A 21,583-nucleotide genomic window follows, 5' to 3' on the forward strand; every position below is an offset into this window, starting at 1 on the left:
AAATGAAATGATATAAAAATAATTAATAATTATATAATTTTTTAATAAGACGAATAGTTAAACGTGTATAAAAAAATCAACGGTATTTAGAGACGGAGACAGTATTATATTATGTTCTTTGGCTCTTGCATTTGTTCCATTCGAAGGTTTGTGTCCTGTGTTTTGGGGCCATGCTTAAACTCGATAGTATAAAGTAAAGTGTATTTTAGTTTATTTTTTATCATTTAAGTTTTATTTTAGGTCACTCTTAAACACACTTTTTTATTTTTATTTTAAATTTAACAAATCTATATTGTTATAATTTAAATCATCAATTATCTCGTAGATTGATAAACGTGTGAACCTTTTGGCGAGTCCCTCATTTTCCTTCACATTACGGTGAGGAGGGAATTCCGATTACATACAGTCACAACCTTGACTGCAAGTTAAGGACTACACGAAGTTTCTGATGATCAACAACCTAGATCTTATGCTACAGTCCTCCATGCTACAGAATTTGTGCTACAATATTTCTGCTACAACGTGTCAGGTTGATTTGGACCATCCGATTCGCACTCCAATAACCATCCGATTTACATCCAATAGCAATAAATGCTACTGCCTAAGTTGTTGCTATAGCATCTACAGGTGATCCAGATATGTGAGGAGGCAATGCTCCTCCAATGGCATGGACTGCAAAGGAGGTGATGTTCTTTGTGGGACAAAGCGCAAATATAAAAATACCACGCAAAAAGAATGCAACATCCTAGAGATTATTAACCGATCCATGTGCAAACTAATAATATCAAGATATTTTTGTCTTTTCTATCTGCTAGTGTAATGAAACAAAACTATATTCTCTACCTTTCCTACGTAATTACCTATATCAATACGTAATTGCCTCTTACTTGATTATGGAGAGTTAGATTTTTACCTTTGGGATATGCAAACACCGAAAAAGTTTTCATAGTGTATTTGAATTGATTTCTTGACCTTTACTGGCATTGGACAAACAAACCCCACACATGCATTTATTAGTCTTTCTACCTTAAAACCAGAGGATCATATACCAGCTAACTATTGGCTATAAGCTCATATTAAAGCCAACGTATATAATATATCCGGTATTTTTCTTCCATATCTTTCTGATATTTATGAATTAATTCTATTTTTATCTTAGAGCACGTATAGAGCTAACTCTTATATAAGAGTCAAGAATCTTTCTTTTTTTTCTCTCCATCCTTCGCATATTATGCGTATAGTAGATATCTTGCATAAAAGTCTAAAATTCGCTCTAATCATAGAAAGATGTAGTGCTCGCCGGCACATCAACAGAGAGTATACACACCCATCACTGGTATTTGATACTATGTCGATGATGTACTCCCTCCTATCATAAATATTTAATATTTAAGATAAGATTCAATAAAACTTTTCATATCGATGTTGTATCAGTATAAGTTTATAAAATCTAATAAATTTATGCCATTACAATAATACTTTTTCATACAAATCTATGCATATGTTTTAAGAAGCATTTGAATTTTAAAAAGTTTGATCAAATATTGTCCAAAACTTCAGGACCCTGCAAATTTTGCTTCACTGTGGGCCAAACACAAGTAAAGCCCACACTAAGCTGACAGCCCAGTACACATTAAAGCCGACAGAATGCAGGTGCACTAGTTTGCACCCAAGTCATATCAAATTCACTTTGGAACATAGAGTAGTAGTGTATACTCCAGCCAATTAGGATTTTCTGTCGGTTGGTTTGCCAATCACTGTCCAATCCATATATAATCTCCTTTCTCCTGGGGAAATTTTTGTCTAATATTTAATTTTGACCCCATCTTACTAGTAGACTATTAGGTCACCTAATCATGCATTTCTTTTGTATCCATGTGCCAAGAGACCACTGGTCGGAACCGTCCAGGGCAAGGTTGTCATGATGGATCAGCAACTCTCTGCAGTGAGCGGGACATTGCAAACGATATTTTACAAATAAAAAATAATTTATTAATATAATTTTTATATATGTATTTTTAATGATCTAAAAGTTAAGGCTGAAAAACAACTTCGGTAAAAAAAAAACCTCAAATTTAACTCTAAATTTAAGATTGAAGATTTAAATTTTGGTTTATAAGTAAAAACAGAAGAAAAAAGCGATTACAAATTTAAATCTGTTGTAGGTCATGCATCTTAATTTGGTTGAGCTTTAGGTTCTTTTTGAAAAGTAAGAGGGCTGAAATTTGGGAAAGCACGGTGGTGTGGTGGTGACTGGTGAAGTCTCCACCCGATAAGGTTCAAACTTTGCTGCTCACGAGTATTATGTATATGCAAGTTGGCTTTTTATATGAATTAAATAACAATGGAGATTTACTATTCCTCATTACGTCTACTTAAGTACTTCCTCCGTTCCAAAATAAGTTTATTCTTTAGTTTTTGGATACGATATTTGACTCTTCGTGTTTGAAAAGAAATTATGATTAATATTTTTATTATTATTAGATGATAAAACAAGAATAATATTTTACACGTGATCATTTTTTTGAATTTTAGTACAAAATTTTCAAATAAGACGGATGATTAAACGTTAGACATAGAAATCGAAAAATGAAGTTTTTCTATGGCGGAGGTAGCATGTGTTAAAGAGCTCACTCATGTGGGTGTGAGAATGTGGTGTGTGACCAAAAAAGTTCTAAAATTTTGAAAGATCTTTTTATAATATTATAAAAACCAAAAACTCAATCGTCCTAAAGCTTACAGCATATCTCAGCTTTCATACACATCTTACACTGCCTTTATGCATCACAAAAACACAAGATCCTAATTCACACGTGCAAGCTAGCTTGAATCGATTTTCAAGAGTTGAGGTGAGACAAAGTTGAGTGGCAAAGGTGTTAGCTTTGCATAAAAAAGAAAAAAATAATTAAATAAATAATTGTGGGGGGGGGGGGGGGGCAAGATAAGACCAGCATGGAGTGGATCAAAAGGCTGCCAAGCATACATGATTAGAGCAAGTTGACAGAGGCCTTACACCTCAACCCTGAAAGCTACTTCCTCAATCCATTGCTGCAACCTCCTCTTCCTCTTCTGAAGAAATGGATAAAACTACTGCACACTGCTCTGTTCAATCTGACTTAGGTAGGGCCATCCACCACTACAATGTGTTTGCTAGTGCCAACAGCCAAAATGCCTCACCAATCACATGCATTCTCCAACCTTTTCTTCGTATTAGGCCCTCTTTAGCTCCCAAAAACATCGCATCGAATTTTTTGACATCTAAATGGAACATTAAATATACATGAACATTGAAACTAGTTACACAGTTATGGAAGAAATTGTGAGACAAATCTTTTGAGCCTAATTAGTACTCATAAGTGCTACAGTAACCTATATATGCTAATGACGGATTAATTAGGCTCAAAAGATCCATCTCGCAGTTTCTTAGCAAAATTTATAATTTATTTTATAATTAGACTACGTTTAATATTTCAAATGTATGTCTGTATATCTGATGTGATGCTTTTGTAAAAAAATTACGCACTGAACAAGGCCTTAGCAATAGAAGAGAAAGAAGACTCAGACACCTTTTTTTTTTTTTCCTTCTCTCCAGCATTTGCAGCAACTTCCATTGCTTTCTTGATCTCAAGTGTGCCTGGTACCCACGGCACCAGTGCTAGTGTCTCTAGCCAGAATTCATCAGACTTTGGGGTGTTCCTTTGATGATTACTCAAAGACCAAAGTATGCATTGCACAAACCATGTGGATAAGCTTTATATAGTCATTATATATATATATTTTTTGTCAAGAAATTGTTGAGCAACATTCTTGTAGGTTTTGCTGGTCGATCTCTTTTTTTATTAGTTGCTTCTCTGTTTGATTTATAAATATAAACTAGATGATAGCCCCGTGCATTGATGTGGGAATTTATATGAGTATAACACCACCAAATTACTTGCTTCTATGGTTAGCACGTTAATTATTTGTTTATCGAATATAGTTATTGTCAAGTGAAAAATATATATGCTTTTTTATTTGCATATACATATAAAATTGACTTGGATAAATGGAAGGGTAATTCTCATCCAAATTAGTAGAATTAGTGGCTAATTAATTATTAGATTAACTACACTAAGTAGGTTGTTAGTGTACATGACATATGGATAGTTGGGATCAAAGTATGAGAGGGATCCGGATGCTATTATTCTAGGGCTCAATGCATGTTAAGTTTTTGGTGAGAACTATATAGGATACACAAATAGTTGTATTTTCCATACCGTAGGTCATGTTAGAAATAAAAGGCATGGGCGGATGCATCCCATTTTGATATGCCAGGTGATATCGATGAGATTAAACAAATCTTATAATAAAATAGTGATAATTATTTTATACTAGTAAATTGAGATGAGCTTATGATATAATAGGTGACCCCAATCGATGTTGTAGCCCAAGTAGTGTTTTTTTTTTATTGCTTCTTCCGCGTTTGATGTATATTGAGTCATTGACAAAAAAGGTCATACTCTCCTCAGTAATAAATAGCTTTATCTTTCAATTCTCATGTAAACCAAAAGTAACAGATTTAACCATGGTATTTTCTCACTTCTAGTGAATAGGGCTAAAATAACTTATGCTACTTGGATCTATAAATAGTATGCGTTTGAATAACCTCGCTAAAATAGAGGGCAAATTTATACCACCATATCTTCCTTTTCGCATACACCCCTTCAGGACATAGGCTGCTTTCGTTTTGAATGGTTTTGGGGTAAGTTATCCGGCACGAAAAACGTTGCAATAGATTACTACACGATTAATTAATTATTAATTATAAAAAACTAAAAATATATTAATATGGTATTTTAAATCAATTTTTCTATATTTTTTTTTAAAAATAGCCTGTTTAGTAGTTCGAGAAACAGTTTACGAGGAAAGCTGGATACCTAAGGGAGATAACTAAATGCGGCCATAGTACCATTGCAAATAATGAGGCATGATATGTACTACCCAATCCTTGGACAAAGAAGTGGATGGAGCTGTGTGACTTTCTTCAGTTCCTCTCTCTAGCTAGACTAAAATTTTTCCAAGAACATGACCCATCAGGCCCCCCAATGCAATTGTGACACACCAAAGGGAAAGTGGCATCCCTTTTCTTGCCAAATGGAGCCTAAGTGTAATAATGGCCGACACTAGTGCTCTTTCAGCTCCAAGCTTACGTTGCCAGCCCATCACAATGAGATCCAGCTACTTGTTTTTTTATCTACTAATTACTAGATTATCGGTAAACTTCTCAAGTTTCTAAACAGGACTATTTTTTGGATAGAAAATATCTCTATATAAAATTTCTTAGAATACCTTTTAAAATCCATTTCAATTTTGTAATATTTAATTCATTTATTTGTATCCTTGAAAAGTCATCCCAAAATCAGATAATCTACTATGGTCCGAGAGAGTTTAAGTGCACATGTTATATATATATATATGCTTGACCATGCTGCCAAAAAGAATAATATTTAAAGTTTTCTTGAATTATGGATTATAACAAATTAGCTTCATATTTAACCATGTTCCACATCATTGTTCAATTTATATAGAACTAGGTAAGATCTTTCCTAAGATATATCGGCCATGATGATGCGGGATTTTATTTTAACACATTGTAGAGATTCTCCTATTAAGTAGGAGTAGTAGATTATTGTTCGCTTATGTTTGATGCCTGCCTCCACTAGTCTCTTGTGTAACACATGCAATGCATACGTTTAGAGCATCATTAACAGTTCATTTATCTCATCATCTATCCTAAAAATAGAGGATAAAATATAAAGATTAAACTCCAGCGGAACATACATCTCATCCTCTACTTTTAGATATCATCCATATTTAGAGAGAGAAACTCTGTATTTGGATGTTCTCTCCATTCTCCAAAAAAATATGGAGGATGTCATATATGAATGATCTGCTGGAGTACAAAGAGATATACATGATAAAAGTGTTTTAGATGATCATTCAAATAAAGATATGGATAACCAAATTTAGATGATCTATTGGGGATGCTCTTTAGAGGATGATTGCCAAACATCATATTTGTAAATGAAAAATAATTTATAAATAAAATTTTTATTTGTGTTTTTAGTGACCTAAAATCCAAGGATGAAAAATAAGCCACGATGAAAACCCCCAAATCAACTTTAAATTTGAGGTTGAAAAATTCAAATTTTGGCTTATAAACATAAGCAAAGTGAAAAAATTGGGCTTAATAAACACATACACTAGAGCAATAGTTAACATATCGTTACACGTCGTACATTAATAGTCATTTTCAGTAATGGGCTGAGAATGTTCCAAAATCAAAGTATCCTTGCTTTTATGCGATTTGTCAAAAGGAGATCGATGATATTGCCCTAGTGCTAATTAATAAGAAGTATATATGCTTTCTAATGCCATGAGATCAGATCAAATCTCATGAAACCATGAGAATAATATAAGCATGTAGTAATATACTCGGCCTATAACTAACCTCATTTAGTGGGAATCAACCCCTTAATTTTCTTGTAGATGTGGTATGGAGGATCTATAAGGACGATGTGGTCTAGGGGATCTATAAGGACGAGTTCGTTTGAACAACTTGAGCTAAGCAATTCAGCTTACGGAAAATAGGGTAAATTATTAACGCATGATTGATTGCGTATTAATTATTTTAACCTTCAAAATTAAGGTTATTTGATTTTTTAAAAAGCAACTTTCATATAGGGTAATTAAGTTGCCAACTTTCCACTTGATAGTTTGGAAACCATGTGCGTGACCTCAAACGAACTCACCTAATATTTTTCCACCAACACTTTCTTGATACGTATAAACGATCAATTTATTACCCCTACGATTACAAATAATTTTCTATTGCACAAACATTCATTCAAACATTTAAAGCTTTGTGATATCAATATCTTCCCGTGTCCAAATATTTCGCAGTAGAGATGAGAGGTCAAAATTGCATTCAAAATACTTTGTTGATGTGTCACTTTCTAAAAATGGAATGGCAAATCCCATAGTCCTCCTACGGCTAAAGATAAAACAGAATATACACGCATATGTAAACACTTGCACATGATGTATTTGAACATTTGTGCATTCTTGTTAATCCTTCTCTTTTATTTTACCAGTAACATACCCATACTTTACAACACATCAAACCCGTAAATTTGGAATGGAACGGGCTGGGAGGGTGGATTGGAGAGAAAGCACTGGATCCCGCTGTTGTTACACAAGCGGCGTGGAAAGAACTCAAAGAAGTGGATGAGCATGCTGCATACCGTGGGGAGGAGGGGGGCCACGATTGGAGGCCTATTTTTGCAATTTTTTCAGCGAAAAGAGGATGCCTCTATTTAAAAACACTTTTGAGCAGTAGAGACTTGTCATTAAGGATATTGACAAAGTCGTGAGATACCTGTTTGATAATTGTTTACTTTAATAATATAATTAAATTATATTCTAATAATATGTTCATATTGTTATTAAAATACAATAACATTAAACTATTTTGTGATAAATTTATCGATATGATTTTCATAACTCAAATCTCAATATTTATACATGTTTACTCTACTAAGTAATATCTTGGGTTGTCTATACACATTTGAAACACTATGTATACTGAAGAAATGAGTGATTATATATGTGCACTTATTCTGGATGTCAATGCATGGAATGGAATTAGGATGTGACATGCTTAAACTATTTTGTGATAAATTTATTGATTAATTTTCATATCTCAAATCTTAATATTTATACATGTTTACTCTAGTGAGTAATTTCTTGGTTTTTTTATGCACATTTGAAATAATATGGATACTGAAGAAATGAGTGATTATATATATGCACTTATTCTGGATGTCAATGCATGGAATGGAATTAGGATGTGACATGCTTACATGGGGAATAAACATGCATGGACCCCAGGGAAGGATTCATCATCTTAGGTTCTCCCCTTCCTCCCTTCCTTCCACTTTAAGCAGATTCCAGCCCGCACTACTATAGGCTTGGTTCTAATCCACATTTTGGATAAGCAACCAGCAAGGTTACAGCAGTCCACATCAAGGGCACCTTTGTCATTTCCCCCATTATGACATGCACATAGACCGGTTTAAGGATATCATCTTTAATTGCCCTTGTTTAACAAGTGTTGCTATGGAGTGATGGAGGATGGACATGCTAAAGAGGAAGGGGATATACTATAGGACAGTAGAGCCAAACTAAACTACAGCTAGAGTTAGGAGTTGGTGCCCTCTATGTTGGTGATATTTGTTTGTTGTACATATATGCATCATAATATATATGTTGGATGGAGGAATGATGCTTAGGATAAACCATGAATGATAAATAATCATCTTATTATTGTTTTGTTTGATTGTATGTTTCATGAGTTGACACCCATCCAATAAAATGTTAGAAATACATCAACAGTCAGTATAAGGCTAATGGGACAAAATTGATAAGGAAAAAAAATAAAATTATTGACTAGACTAAAGTTTTTGAAACAAATGTCAAGTGCGTATCCTATTCTTTTTTATGCATTATTTATTTAGAAAATTTACAATCGTGTCATTATAATTTTGTAAAGTTGAAGATATGTCATTGCTCACATATGAGTCAATGGTACGTGGGCCAGAATGACATATCTCCAATTTAATAAAATTATAATAGCAATCTTACGATTTTCTCTTATTTTATTTTAAACTAGTTACGGTGTTGATATCAAAGGCTCACTACTTCCTACTTCAATATAAATTGATCAATTATGGCGAAAGCATGTCATCAACTTGTCTAACAATCGTGAGCTACCATGTTGACTAGTTTGTGGGGGCGTATTTTGATGAATAGCCCTTTGGTCTTAGCAGTGGTCCAAATCACACGCTAACTGAAATGATTATAATGTAAACATTGTTTGGTAAACTTATTTGACACGAAAGATGTAGAAATCATATTTTAGAAAATGCCACGTGTGCACTAACCCCCGTCAACACTATGAGTGTCGCATGATCTATCTTGTCAACGCTACTACTATACCTCTCTGTTTTCCATGCATGACTCCTTAAAATTTTGCACACACGCCCAACCATTTTCTATTTAAGAAAATCGCATAATCATCATTTATTTTATTATGATATGGTTAAGTATATGTCTAGAAAAAATGTTTTCATTTTAAAATGTACTCTTATATAACTTATATTGCACATTTACATCAACCTTTTAACAAGAAATGGTTAAATATTTTCTCTTGCACATTATAAGATTTTCTGGTCTTGCCTAGATTTATTCGTGCGCTAATGAATCTAAACACATATACACAATATATACATTCATATTCATATACAGATGAATCTACGCAAACCCAAAAAATCTTATAATATGTAACGAATGGAGTATATGTCTACAATGAAAAATATTTCTACACTGTTTAGTGAAAACTAATATTAAAAAAAAACTATGGTGACGTTTAATAAATAAGGAACGGTAGGTGGAAATCAAATGTGAAAAAGATGAGAAGCGATTAGTAGTTTGAATAGTACCCCATAAATTATATTTTAATATATGATTCGAATAGTAAAAATGATCTTAATTATATTTAATATATGATTCAAATAATAAAAGTAATTCAAATAATAAAAATAATCTTATTTTAGAAGGTACTCCTTCATTTTATAATATGAGACTTTTAGTCCTTGTCTTGATTAATTAATATAGATACTAATAAGATAAGGCTGATATCTCACTCGCTCAAGCCTGTAACCTGCATAGCACGGCGGGCCCACACGCCAGTGGCTGTCACCAAAACAGCAGTGAACACCCCCCGTCGTGTACGCCTAGCAACAACCCCGTGCACGGGAAACCCCTATCCACGCCTACCCGCACCGCGTCCGCTAGACCACTCTCCCTGCCATGCGGGTCCCTTCCAAGCCGCACCGCGTGGACGAGGCCCACGCAGCCATCCCCGAGGCGTCGGCCACGTGGGACGCGCATCGCTCCCCCCAATTGAAAAGACGCCTTTGCCCCTCTCCTCCCCTCGCCTCGTGTTTCCTTCCCCACACGCACACGCACACCTCGCTCGCGCGCCTCTCTCTTCTTCTCTCTCCACCCACTCTCTCTCCTATCCTCCTTCTCTCTCCTCGCGAGCTCCAGCTACGCGAGCCGCGCCCACCGCCTCGCGGAACCTTCTGGAGCGCGCGCGGGGTGGGGGTGGGTGTGGAGAGCGGACGGAGCGGGAACCCTAGGTGATGCGCGCGCGGTGACGGGCCGGAGTGGGGATGGCGGCGGAGGGGGGCGGCGTGGAGGAAGGGGTGGGGGAGAGCTCGTCCCCGCCGCGAGATGCCGCCGGACCCGCGGGGGCGCCCACGGCGTCGGGCGGGAGCGGCGGCGGTGGCGCGGGAGGTGGAGGGCTTGACGTCTGCAGCCAGGTGTACGAGCGGCTCGTCGCCGAGGGGAACGAGGAGGCGGCCGCGCCCGACTTCCGCGCGCAGCTCGAGGCCCATTTCATGCGGCTTCCCCACAGGTGATTTGGTTGATTACCTGATTTTGCTCCTGCTCGTTTGGTTCCCTCTCGTTGAAAATCGGTGTGTGTGTGTGTGTGTGTGTGTGTGTTGGGGGGGGGGTTCGATTTCGCGTCTCGAATAGGTGGTGGAATCGTTTTTGGGTGTTTGGGGGGCGGTCTCATGATTCATGAAGCTTATCGGTGAGGTATGTGTAACTGTGTGAAGACGGTGTCATTTTGGTTATGCTTCATCCGGTGCTTGATTTGGTAGGAACGTTGTTTGGCTTGAGGAAGGAATTAGAATTCAGTTAGTATGTTGGAGTTTGATGTGTTTTTTTCCTTCTACTGTGATGAATGGAACAGTGCGTGATTTATTAAATTGAGCTGGACTTTCTCGATTTTCAACCGGTATGTTCTGGGGATTAGAGTTAAGCTTGAATTAAACGAGTGGTTAAACCTTCTTTTGTTGGGGGGTGGGGGTGGGGGTGGGTGGGATCACTCACTTCCAGAGAGTACATTTCTTATGTTCTGATTCCAAATTCTTATCCATTACCTTCACTAATTGCCCGTTCTGACTGTGGTGGCAATGGCTCTCTACTATACTTGCATACAATTAAAAATTGAAGAATTGGCTCAACCGTGGAGTTGGCCTCGTAGTTATCCCGTGTGATTGCTTGTTTGGAGACTTCTTCTCTTATATGGTATCTCATAACTGAAAAAGGAAGCTGATAGCTGCATAATATTGCTAGGCAATTATCTATTCCATCATTCTGGTCTTTATGCAATGATCAACTTAAATATTGGTTCCTGTTTTGTTTTCTCACTATGTAGCTATCAACTGGATATCAATGTTGACAAAGCTGAAGATGTCTTAGTCCATCAGAAGGTCTTGGCAGAAGCAAAAGATCCTGATAGACGCCCTGCGTTCCATGTTCGTTTCTTGAGGGTAAAGCTCTTACGTTGATCTGAACTATTGTAGAAGTGACTAATTTGTGTTATGCGATTTTAGGAGTTGCATATTGTTCATATTGAAGGTATTATTGCCAGGTAAGTGTAGAACTCTAGATTGAAAAGAATGTTGTAACACCAATATTATGAATTTTGGCATGTAACTTTAGAGCTGTATTCTAAGGTGTAGCATGTCATTGTACTATTTCAAGGAGATTTCTGAATCAAAATGCACAGTTTTTTATGGTTAAACAGATGAACTCAACAAGAAGAAAGGAATAATTCAGTTCAATGTGTATATCATTTGATTTTATACTAATAAAGGCCTTGCCATCAGATCATCTAAAAAGACATGGAGTGGACCGACAATTTTATGATTTTTTTTCATTAGATTGTGTAGCCATCATTGGGATCTCTTCTACAATGATATGGAAGTAGGGCCGTGGCCATTGTACAAAGACAAACACTAATGTTGCCATCATTTGCTGAACTGTCTCATTTAACACTGAAGAGTGAAGAAAGTGGCAAGTTGTATTTGTCAATACATGTGTGATCGTTGTTCATATAGTATATACATAATATAGTACAGCTGATTGTCTTTGCTGAAAAATGCCATGATACAGGTAGGAGGATGCTCACCACGTACTACACTATTTGTGAGGATAACATTTTTAGCTATTATTATTAAATGGTTTTTATATGGTATGCATATAATGTTACAATATTTGATGATCTAGAGAGATAAATTGGGGTGAGAATTCTGCTAGCTTTTAGATTTTATTTTATTTTGCTTATTTTGCCAATGTTACATGGTTGTTCCATGCATTACTGATTGTTTATCTTTAGTATCACTAATAGAAATCGGAGTTGTCAAATTGACTCTAAACTTTGATCGAAGATTGAAGAAGTGGATCCGACATATGACTCTGACGCATCTGAAGATGTGGCTGATGATGGTGATGATCTTTCTGTAAGGTAATAATGCACTATGCTATGATGCTGCCTCCATTGTTTTTTAGGAGGGAAAGATTGTGTTTCTTGCTCAGCAACTCTGTGGTGCCACCTTAGATCCTTCATGGATATCACATGTGTTGAAACCACTCTGAAACTGGTGGAGGGATGAGTTCTATCGGTTTTGAGACTAGAGGGATGAGTTTTACCCAGGTTTGCAGTCAAGGGACAAAAATTAAATGAAACAAGAGTTTAGGGATGAGAAATAGCCTTTTTGAGTGACACTATGAAACTTTTTGGAAACCCAAGTTGAATTGGCTTGTTCTGTTTCTAGTTTGTCATAAAAAGCTGTATTCCATTATATTCACTGAAGCAATGGTTCTTGAGTACACTGATGATACATCTCAGAGTAGCCTCATGTTCTTGGACAATTGTAATACAACATGCAAAGATAGTCAAGGACCAGAAACTCAGTTGAGCATGCATAAGAATTACTGGGATTAGTGGTATATGTTTCCGTTATAATAAAATTGATATTGCTGTGGCATGATATGGTGTAAATTAGAGTTTGTTATTTCTGTTAGGTTTGTTGAAAAGCTATGGAGAACCTAATGGTTTGGAAATCATGTATCGTTGTAGATAAATTGTCTTCCATTTCTTGTTATGTGTGGGAAAGGAACATTGTAATTAGACATTCTTTACAAAAAAAAAAGATGTAAGAAAGGGTTAAGCATATAGTTTGGTGTACTCAAGAATTTACATACTAAACTTCCTGACTTAGTGTTGTCTGCTTCCTTTGCATTCTTCTGATATGTTGCATCTGAAGTTCTTCTAGCTTTGTTATACTAATGTATCTCCATTATAGTCATCGTAGGGCCTATTGCATAGTAACCATAGATAGTGTTTGTATGTAAGTATACATATACTTCTATAGACAGTACACCAGAGACAAAGAATGTGCATAAATACGGAATATGGTACCTACCTCAAGTATTTGGGAAGTAACCCGACATAAGTGATGTCTCCTAAATCTCCTTGAATAAGTCAAAACCACTTGTGTACTTGCATGGGCAGTTGGACACACTGTTACATGCCCATGCACATAACCTAGAGAGAAAGCTTGAGATTTCTTAACCCTTTAAAGGCTTGTTAATCCTGTATGTATATATTTTGCAGGCAGGACATATCATATACACACATTCATGAGGTAGTTTTCTCCACTGTTGACAAGCCAAAGCTCCTTAGTCAGGTCAGTAATTATATGTGCCTTTTGGCTTAACCTCATCGTACATTTGCATTTTTTTTATTTACGTTCCAATTTCAGCATGTACTTTGTTTTTCAATCAGTATAATTTGGGCATTCTAGCTTATTTGCCATTATTGCTTATAATCTACGCCCTCCGTCCCAAAACATAACTTCAAGCATTCAAAATGAGTCCCAAAATACAACAAATTCTACACCTACACTCTTTTCATCCAACCACAAACTTCCACCACAGAAGTTTCCCACCTACTTTCTCTTCTCGACCAATCATAATCTTCCCCCATTTAGTTCCATCAACTTCCTTATACACGTACCCAGCTTAAAACTTATATTTTGGGATGGAGGAAGTAGCATCTTATTGAAAGGAGTTTTGCACGGTTGTTCTAGAGTCTAGACCATGCATGCTAAAGTTGTTTAATTTATGCTTTCCTGATAATAAGTCATTTGTTTGTTTTTTTTTTGCTCACAGTATATCATCTAACCGCAATATGTTCTGACAGCTGTCTGCTTTGCTATCTGACATTGGATTGAACATCAGGGAAGCACATGTTTTTTCGACATTTGACAACTATTCTCTCGATGTTTTTGTTGTTGATGGCTGGCCCATTGAGGTAATGTTAGGTTCTGATTGCTGAACTATCTAGATGTAAATTGCAGAACTGATGTGTGGGAATCTTTCCTTTGGCCTATTATTCCTAGAAAATAGGTAATGGTTACCACTGTTTAGTTTTGCTTTAATAGTTAAACGATTTACTCCTCTATAAACGATACAATCATTTGAAATGTGACCATCTATACAAATCTGTGGTCTTTATTAGAGTGAGGGTAGTGTTAGTGCTTGGGGGCATGAGTGCATAGTCAATTGATAACCCATGGCTTTAATTTTGAAGAGCTAATTGGACCAAAAAAATGTTTATTATTTACTCATGTGACTCACCTAGCCTTAAGGTAATAGCCTGATACATACATAAGCTTTGTAATTTCCTTCCTTCAGAAATAATCCTGAGCTTGCTACAATCTACTTCATTGCATTTTTCTTGAGGCTTCTGCCTTCGAAAATCATCTGGCAGCTGGTTAGCATTGTGATACAATCACCAAGGATATGCTGTATGAACAAGAAGTACTGTGAAGCTTTATGCCAATGAACTAGCCAGCTGCATTCTGGTTCTTTTGTTATGAACTGTTTCTTTCAAATGATGACAACATTGCAATGGTTGATCAGGACACTGAAGGTTTGCACACGGCACTGGAAGCGTCCATTTTAAGAAATGAGGTAACTTCTCGACTATTTCCATGGCGATGCTTATCATGGTTATCTAAGCAATAAGCATTTTTGCATGTGGGTAATTATCTTGCTTTTTGTACTTTTGCGACGAGTTGGTGCATGATGCAATGTTTGGTTCCATTTTACAAATCTGACAGTATAGTTTGTTGTTCTCTCTGAGAATCCAGGGATCATGGTCTGGTTCATCTCACTCATCAGCTGCAGAAAGAACACTGCCATTCCAAGTAAAAGGTGGTGAATGGGAAATTGACAAACGCCTGCTAAAGATGGGAGAGATGATTGCTTCTGGTTCTTGTGGGGATTTGTGAGTCAATTGTATACTGCTGAGTTTGTCTCTGTATTCAATTATTCATTGCACTTCGTTTTTATGTTGTGTTATCCTTATGTGAAGGTTTCATGGGACTTATCTTGGTGAGGATGTTGCTGTTAAAGTTCTAAGATCTGAGCATTTGAATAAGAACGTTTGGAATGAGTTCACACAAGAAGTATATATTCTAAGGTATTTAACATTATAAGATGCTTTGCTTATGCAACTCTTTTTAACATTTACCATTGTGAATTAATTGTTTAAGCATATCCAATTCTCTCCTTGCGTATCCATGAGCACATTACTACTCTTAGTTTTAGAATGTCTGAATTGCAAGTACCAGTAGCTAAATATTTATGTGTTGCCTTCATCTCCCATATTTGTTTCCAGGGAAGTTCAGCATACTAATGTTGTGCGATTCATTGGTGCATGCACAAAACCACCGCAATTTTGCATAATTACAGGTAAGATTTATGGCAACACCAACTGGTTCTCATAGGGAAATTTTTGAAGAATAGTTTATTCCTAAAAAGAAAGCATGTGCTGAATAGTTTTTACACAATGCTTGTTATGTGATAAAGAGCAAGTTCTTGCTAATGGTGAACATCTACTTCTATATCTTTCAGAATACATGTCTGGAGGAAGTCTCTATGACTTTGTGCACAAGAAACACAATGTCTTGGAGCTCCCAACTCTGCTGAAGTTTGCAGTTGATGTATGCAGAGGGATGTGTTACTTGCATCAGAGGGGTATTATCCATAGGGATTTAAAGAGTGCCAACCTTCTAATGGACAAAGATCATGTATGTAGCCTTTATAACTCTTTAACTCTTCATCGATGAATATACATAGAGAAAAAATGGGACAAAAAGGAAGCATACAGTGTGGGAAAGGGTACTGTTGGAATAGAATCATGCTCCATTTATGTTCTTTTTATGTGTGGGAGCCTGGAGCCATCTGCATTGCATTTATTTAAGAGAGAATATATGTGAACTGATAAATTACTTTCTTGTTATTTTCTAGGTTGTGAAAGTGGCAGATTTTGGTGTAGCTCGTTTTCAGGATCAAGGAGGTAACATGACAGCTGAAACTGGAACATACAGATGGATGGCACCTGAGGTAAAACTCTATTGCTGGAGCAAAGTAATCCAATTCCAAGTGTGCTTAATAGTATTGCTGTTTTGAAGTCTCAAAAAGAAAATGCTGGCAGAAGCTTATAGCAATCACATATCTCGCTGCTAAAGTGAATGGCTTATATTAGTTTATTGTTTCAAGTGAAATTTCCCTATTCCCCCCAAAACTTTGAATGAAAGTCCACCTAGCGCCTTGAAACACCTTGGCCCCTTGGCAATACTTGACTAAAGTTTGATCGGTTGTGATGTCATACAATCATTTTGTTAGCCCTTGGTGCGAAAGTGACAGGGGGATAGAGGACATAGTTAAGTGGAAATTTTGACATGTATGCCAGCATTTATGCGACATGGGCAAAAGTACCCAACGTGTATTCTATTACTCCCTCTGTTCTTTTAACTAACATCGTTGACTTTTGGATCTACGTTTGACCCTTTGTCTTATTCAAAAAATTTATATAATTATTGATTATTTTGTTATGATTTGATTTATTACTGAAGTAACTTTAATATTTTTGCATATTTGGACAAAAGTTTTGAATAAGACGAAGGGTCAAACGTAAGTCCAAAAGTCAACTGCGTCAATTAAAAAAATCGGAGGAAGTAGATAAAACCCACTTTAGTAGGTTATAAATGGTATTGTAAAATTTAGGGATTTAAATTAAAGTTCAGTGTCAGGGTGCTAGGCGGACTTTTTGTTTGTTTCAATTATCTGATTCTATAGTTTGCATGGACGTGTTGTATTTTCCTTGTTTACATTGTCTACTAAAGATAAAAGAATGTTAAATTCCTTGCTAATGTATCTTTGATGTGGCATTATTAGGTCATAAATCATCAACCCTACGATAACAAAGCTGATGTGTTCAGTTTTGCCATTGTGCTTTGGGAACTCATAACATCCAAGGTAGAGTATTTTCTGTGACTAGTTATAGACTCACAGTTGCCTACATCATGCATTTATTACTGTGATCGCTAAGGCTTGTCAAATTTTCGGTTTGGTGTTCTCAGATACCTTATAATACCATGACCCCTCTCCAAGCAGCTGTAGGTGTGAGGCAGGTGTGTAATATATGCTGGTTTCTTTCATTCAAATAATGTGCTGAATTTTACTGTAATATGCATTGTGAAATGCACTAAGCCTGTCATTTTACTGTTAATCAAGGGATTGCGCCCAGGGCTCCCAGAAAATGCACATCCCCAACTATTAGACTTGATGCAGAGATGTTGGGAAGCCATTCCATCCAACCGACCTGCTTTCACAGATATATTAGCCGAACTAGACGATCTTCTCGCACGTGTTCAGGTATTTGTGTTAGTCCAAACAAGAATGAATGAAGCAAATTTGGTAGTCCCATGTCCTTAAGTCCTTTGGAAACTGGAATGGAGGAATTTGAGAAGATTTTTGTGGGATTTACTGAATTAGACTTATTTATGGAAAAAAACCTGTAAAATTCTTGTGTTCCAAAGATCGACCAACTTGCCTCAAAAAAAAAAAAAAAGATCGACTAACTTTTCCCTTTTGCTGTTTTGCAGGGATCTTCGGGAGGGTCCAGCCAACGACAAGATGACTCAGTTGCCAAAGATTAATCCCCTGCAAATATACCTGACGTTTCTCTCGTTCAGCGATGGGCTTTGTTTAGGATGTGTGGCTCACTAATGTTGAGGAGTAGAGAGTAATCATTTTTGGCTTGGTTTTGTCTTTTCATATGCATTTGAGCAATCATCTTGGGGCCTAATTTTTTCGGTCTCAGTTCTCATTGTTCTTACATAGAGGAAATTGGATCGGCCTAGCTTGATATATCAACAACCCGCGACTGAGAATTTACCGCCCCCGCCCTCGCATATGATGAAGATTGATGTTTTGGTACCTGTCACTTCCTCTCTCGTTTGTTCACTTGCCAATCTGCCATTGCCAAGAAAACTCCTTGTGCAATCATGCATAAACTGCAGAGATTGGCCCATATTAAATTCAAGAACATGCCTGCTAGAGTGCCGGTAATCAGAACGAAAGCTTATTGACGTTGGCATGCTTAATCGAAACTACGGCGGAAATGAAAACACAAAGGGTCGCTGCCTCCCTGGTATCATGTAGATACTAGTAGCATGGTGATATGACGATGATCTCCGTGCGATAACGCGTGCAGGCAGCCATCGCCAGGGAAGCGGGTGCAGTCTCTGACTTTATATAGGAGGATCTCAATCCAATCGGCATTAGGTTGTGCGTTTTGTGTGCAAGGGGATTGCCCACATGATTGTTTTTTACATATCAGTATAAGGGTAATATATAGGGATGATTCATACCCGTTAAGTTTGTCTATTTGAAATAGAATCGATGACGGATTAATCATAGACCAATTCGCACATGTCCCAACGTTCATCTACCTTGTACATTAGAAACCGAGTTTTTTTGCCACCGCGCAAATCGACATGTACGGGTAGGCCGGCGACGTCCAGGACACTTATGCCACGTTTGACGTGATGCATGCGATGGCAATAAACATGGTGTCCTAGCCCTCGATGTTGTCTATGTATGCCCAGAACACGCTCGGATACGATGTCATCCAGCTCTTCGTTGAGTTCAGAACCAATGGGGAAGACATGACACCCAACCACTTCATGGTGTCAAGCATCGCGAACGCGTGCATGGGCGTCGAGCCGCTCGGCATTGGCAAGTGTGTTCACGGCATTGTCCTCCGCCATGGGCATGAAGACAACGACGTGGTTGCAGTGGTTCTAGTTGACATGTACGCCAAATGTGGCTGCTATGAGTCATCAAAAAGGTGTTCTACAAGATTAAGCAGTCATCAATCATCCCCTACACATCTATCATCATTGTGACAACGAAATACGGCCTCAGCATGTGTGCACTCGCTTTGTTCAGTGACATGGTTGATCGAGGTGTGCAACCAAACAGTGTCATGCTGCTCAGCATCTTGCATGCTTGCAGCTACTCAAGTACGGTTCATACTGGCCTTCATCTCCTTCGTTCAATACGGAGCAAGTACGACATCATACATGCAATGGCGAACCCAGAACAAAACTTACCGGAGGTCCAATACGTACTAATTATCTAATTTTTTACTTATACACTAATTAATATGATATAATTTAGTAAGAATTGAATAATTTATCCGGGGTCGAAGGACCCCGGAAAACTACATGTAGGTTCGCCCCTGGATACTTGCTCCAACCACTACGCTTGTGTTGTTGACATGCTTGGCCTGTTAGTCATGCAAGTCGACTCGAGGCAGCATTCGAGCTGAACATCGAAGCTCGAGTCGATGGCAATGACGCCCTCATGTTGTGGAGCTCATTGTTTTCATCTTGCCGTAACCACAAGCGCCTAGACCTAGCAACCAAGGCTGGCAAGAGAGTATAAGAATGTAGCCAAGATGTAGCCGGTGCCTGGTGGTCATGTTGAATGCATATGCTTCAGTCGGACAAATTGACGACACTGCTACGGTGTGGTAAAAAATGAGGTAGCACGGCATTCGAAAGGATCGTAGGTGTAGCTGGATTGAGATAAATGATGTCCCCATGTGTTCTATGTCGGTGCGGCATCATCTACTAGTGCAAGGGCTGGCAAAGTGATGTTGTAATGTTGCTGCTAGATGAGTTGAAGACCAAGATGAGGGAGAAGGGATACAAGTGGAGAATAGGCAATGCCAGGGTCCTTGATGCTGATGAAGAAGAGGATGGAGATCATCATGATGAAGGCGAAGGTGTGATGGTTGGAGTGCATAGTGAGATGCTGGTGCTAGTGCTTGGCTTGCTGGTGATCCCCAATGGGATGGTCATCAAGGTGATGAAGAACCTAAGGATGTGTCGTGGCTGCCATGAGACATTCAAGCTCACCAACAACATTATGCAAAGGGAGTTTATGGTGAGGGATCTCAATAGGTTCCACCACTTTAGGATGGGATCATGTTCTTGTAATGACTACTAGTGATTCAAATAAATTCTACAAACAATTGGTAGTTCATTACTACTCGTGAACTTTCTGATGTTAAAAAGAATAGTAAATTTCACAAAAACAGCAACTATTTTATCAAAACTATCCTTTTGCTGCAATTTTAGCTACATATTTCATAAAACTACAATAGTAATAAGGAATTTTACTAGAAAACTATAAATTTACCGATGATGTGTGACTGATAGGTGGGCCCAACTTGCATTGACTAACAAATGAACTCATTGACTGAAGTTGTATCTTCTTGATAAAGTAATCAACAATTATTGTAGTTTTGTGAAATACCCTACTAAAGTTGCAGCTGACCAACAGTTTTGCGAAAATACTTGATGTTTTTTGAAAATCAATCTAAAAAGAAAGAAAGTCTTGACATAACTGCTTTGCAGATACAACACGTAAGTGACTTGTTTTCTTTTCTTTGGTTGTTACTATTTTGTCAGGTTTAGGGTTGTACCTTCCATCGGAGCCACTGAAACGTGTGTGACGATTCTTTTTATTTAAAAAACTTACATAACTATTATTTCTATTTATTCTAATTAGATTTATTACTAAATATATTTTAATTACACTTATATTTTTACATATTTGCATAATGTTTTTAAAATTTACGAATGGTCAAACATATGACAAAAAAATTAACGACGTCATCTATTAAAAATATAGATGGATCACTATTTTATTTGATGCTTAGGATAATATATATATTTGATTGAACTTTTAATTATTAATAACATCCTTGCAATTTTCCCTTAAAAAGGAATATGTGTGGATTTACATTGCAAAAATAATATCATAATATAATGAACTTATTAGACTTTATAAACTTACTCTAATTTTTGCCACGATTTGTTTTACCATTAAATGGTCATTTAAGTATGATTTTATACTTCCATAATGTTTTTTATAAAACTTTTCAAACAATATAAATGGTAAAACATACGTCTATATATCAATGGTTGAAAAAAATCAGAAGAGGGGCAAATGTTTTTCGTTGAGAATAAAAAATAGATAGAGAGCTTTCATGAGCTCATAGCAGGCCGATCCAGCCGACAAAATGGGACTGTGATGGGCACACATCCAAGATACACGAACCTCTGCACTCCCAGTCCCACCACGAGACTGTCACCCATGGCCCACAGAGATGATCCCACCTGTCAGTAACCGCGTACACCGACACCACGATGAAACGGCGCCGTGGTGTGGCACCATTCCCACTTGTCTTTTTTTAATT

At 37.1% G+C, this 21,583-nt stretch overlaps 1 protein-coding gene and 1 pseudogene across 1 annotated transcript; both read left to right on the top strand.

The window, feature by feature from the left end:
- Positions 1-10,083: 10,083 nt before the first annotated feature.
- LOC102709046 (serine/threonine-protein kinase STY46-like) lies at positions 10,084-18,247 on the top strand. Its single transcript, XM_040529310.1, has 15 exons — positions 10,084-10,519; positions 11,330-11,444; positions 12,345-12,421; positions 13,574-13,646; positions 14,162-14,272; positions 14,884-14,934; positions 15,114-15,250; positions 15,338-15,445; positions 15,644-15,717; positions 15,880-16,055; positions 16,276-16,371; positions 17,206-17,286; positions 17,391-17,441; positions 17,545-17,685; positions 17,916-18,247. The coding sequence occupies exons 1-15, from the start codon at positions 10,275-10,277 to the stop codon at positions 17,967-17,969; spliced, it is 1,590 nt and encodes a 529-aa protein (XP_040385244.1). The 5' UTR covers positions 10,084-10,274; the 3' UTR covers positions 17,970-18,247.
- Positions 18,248-18,317: 70 nt separating this feature from the next.
- On the top strand, positions 18,318-20,328 carry LOC102709330 (annotated as a pseudogene).
- Positions 20,329-21,583: the final 1,255 nt, after the last annotated feature.

Source organism: Oryza brachyantha, chromosome 12 (assembly GCF_000231095.2).
Source record: "Oryza brachyantha chromosome 12, ObraRS2, whole genome shotgun sequence".
Classification (NCBI taxonomy): domain Eukaryota; kingdom Viridiplantae; phylum Streptophyta; class Magnoliopsida; order Poales; family Poaceae; genus Oryza; species Oryza brachyantha.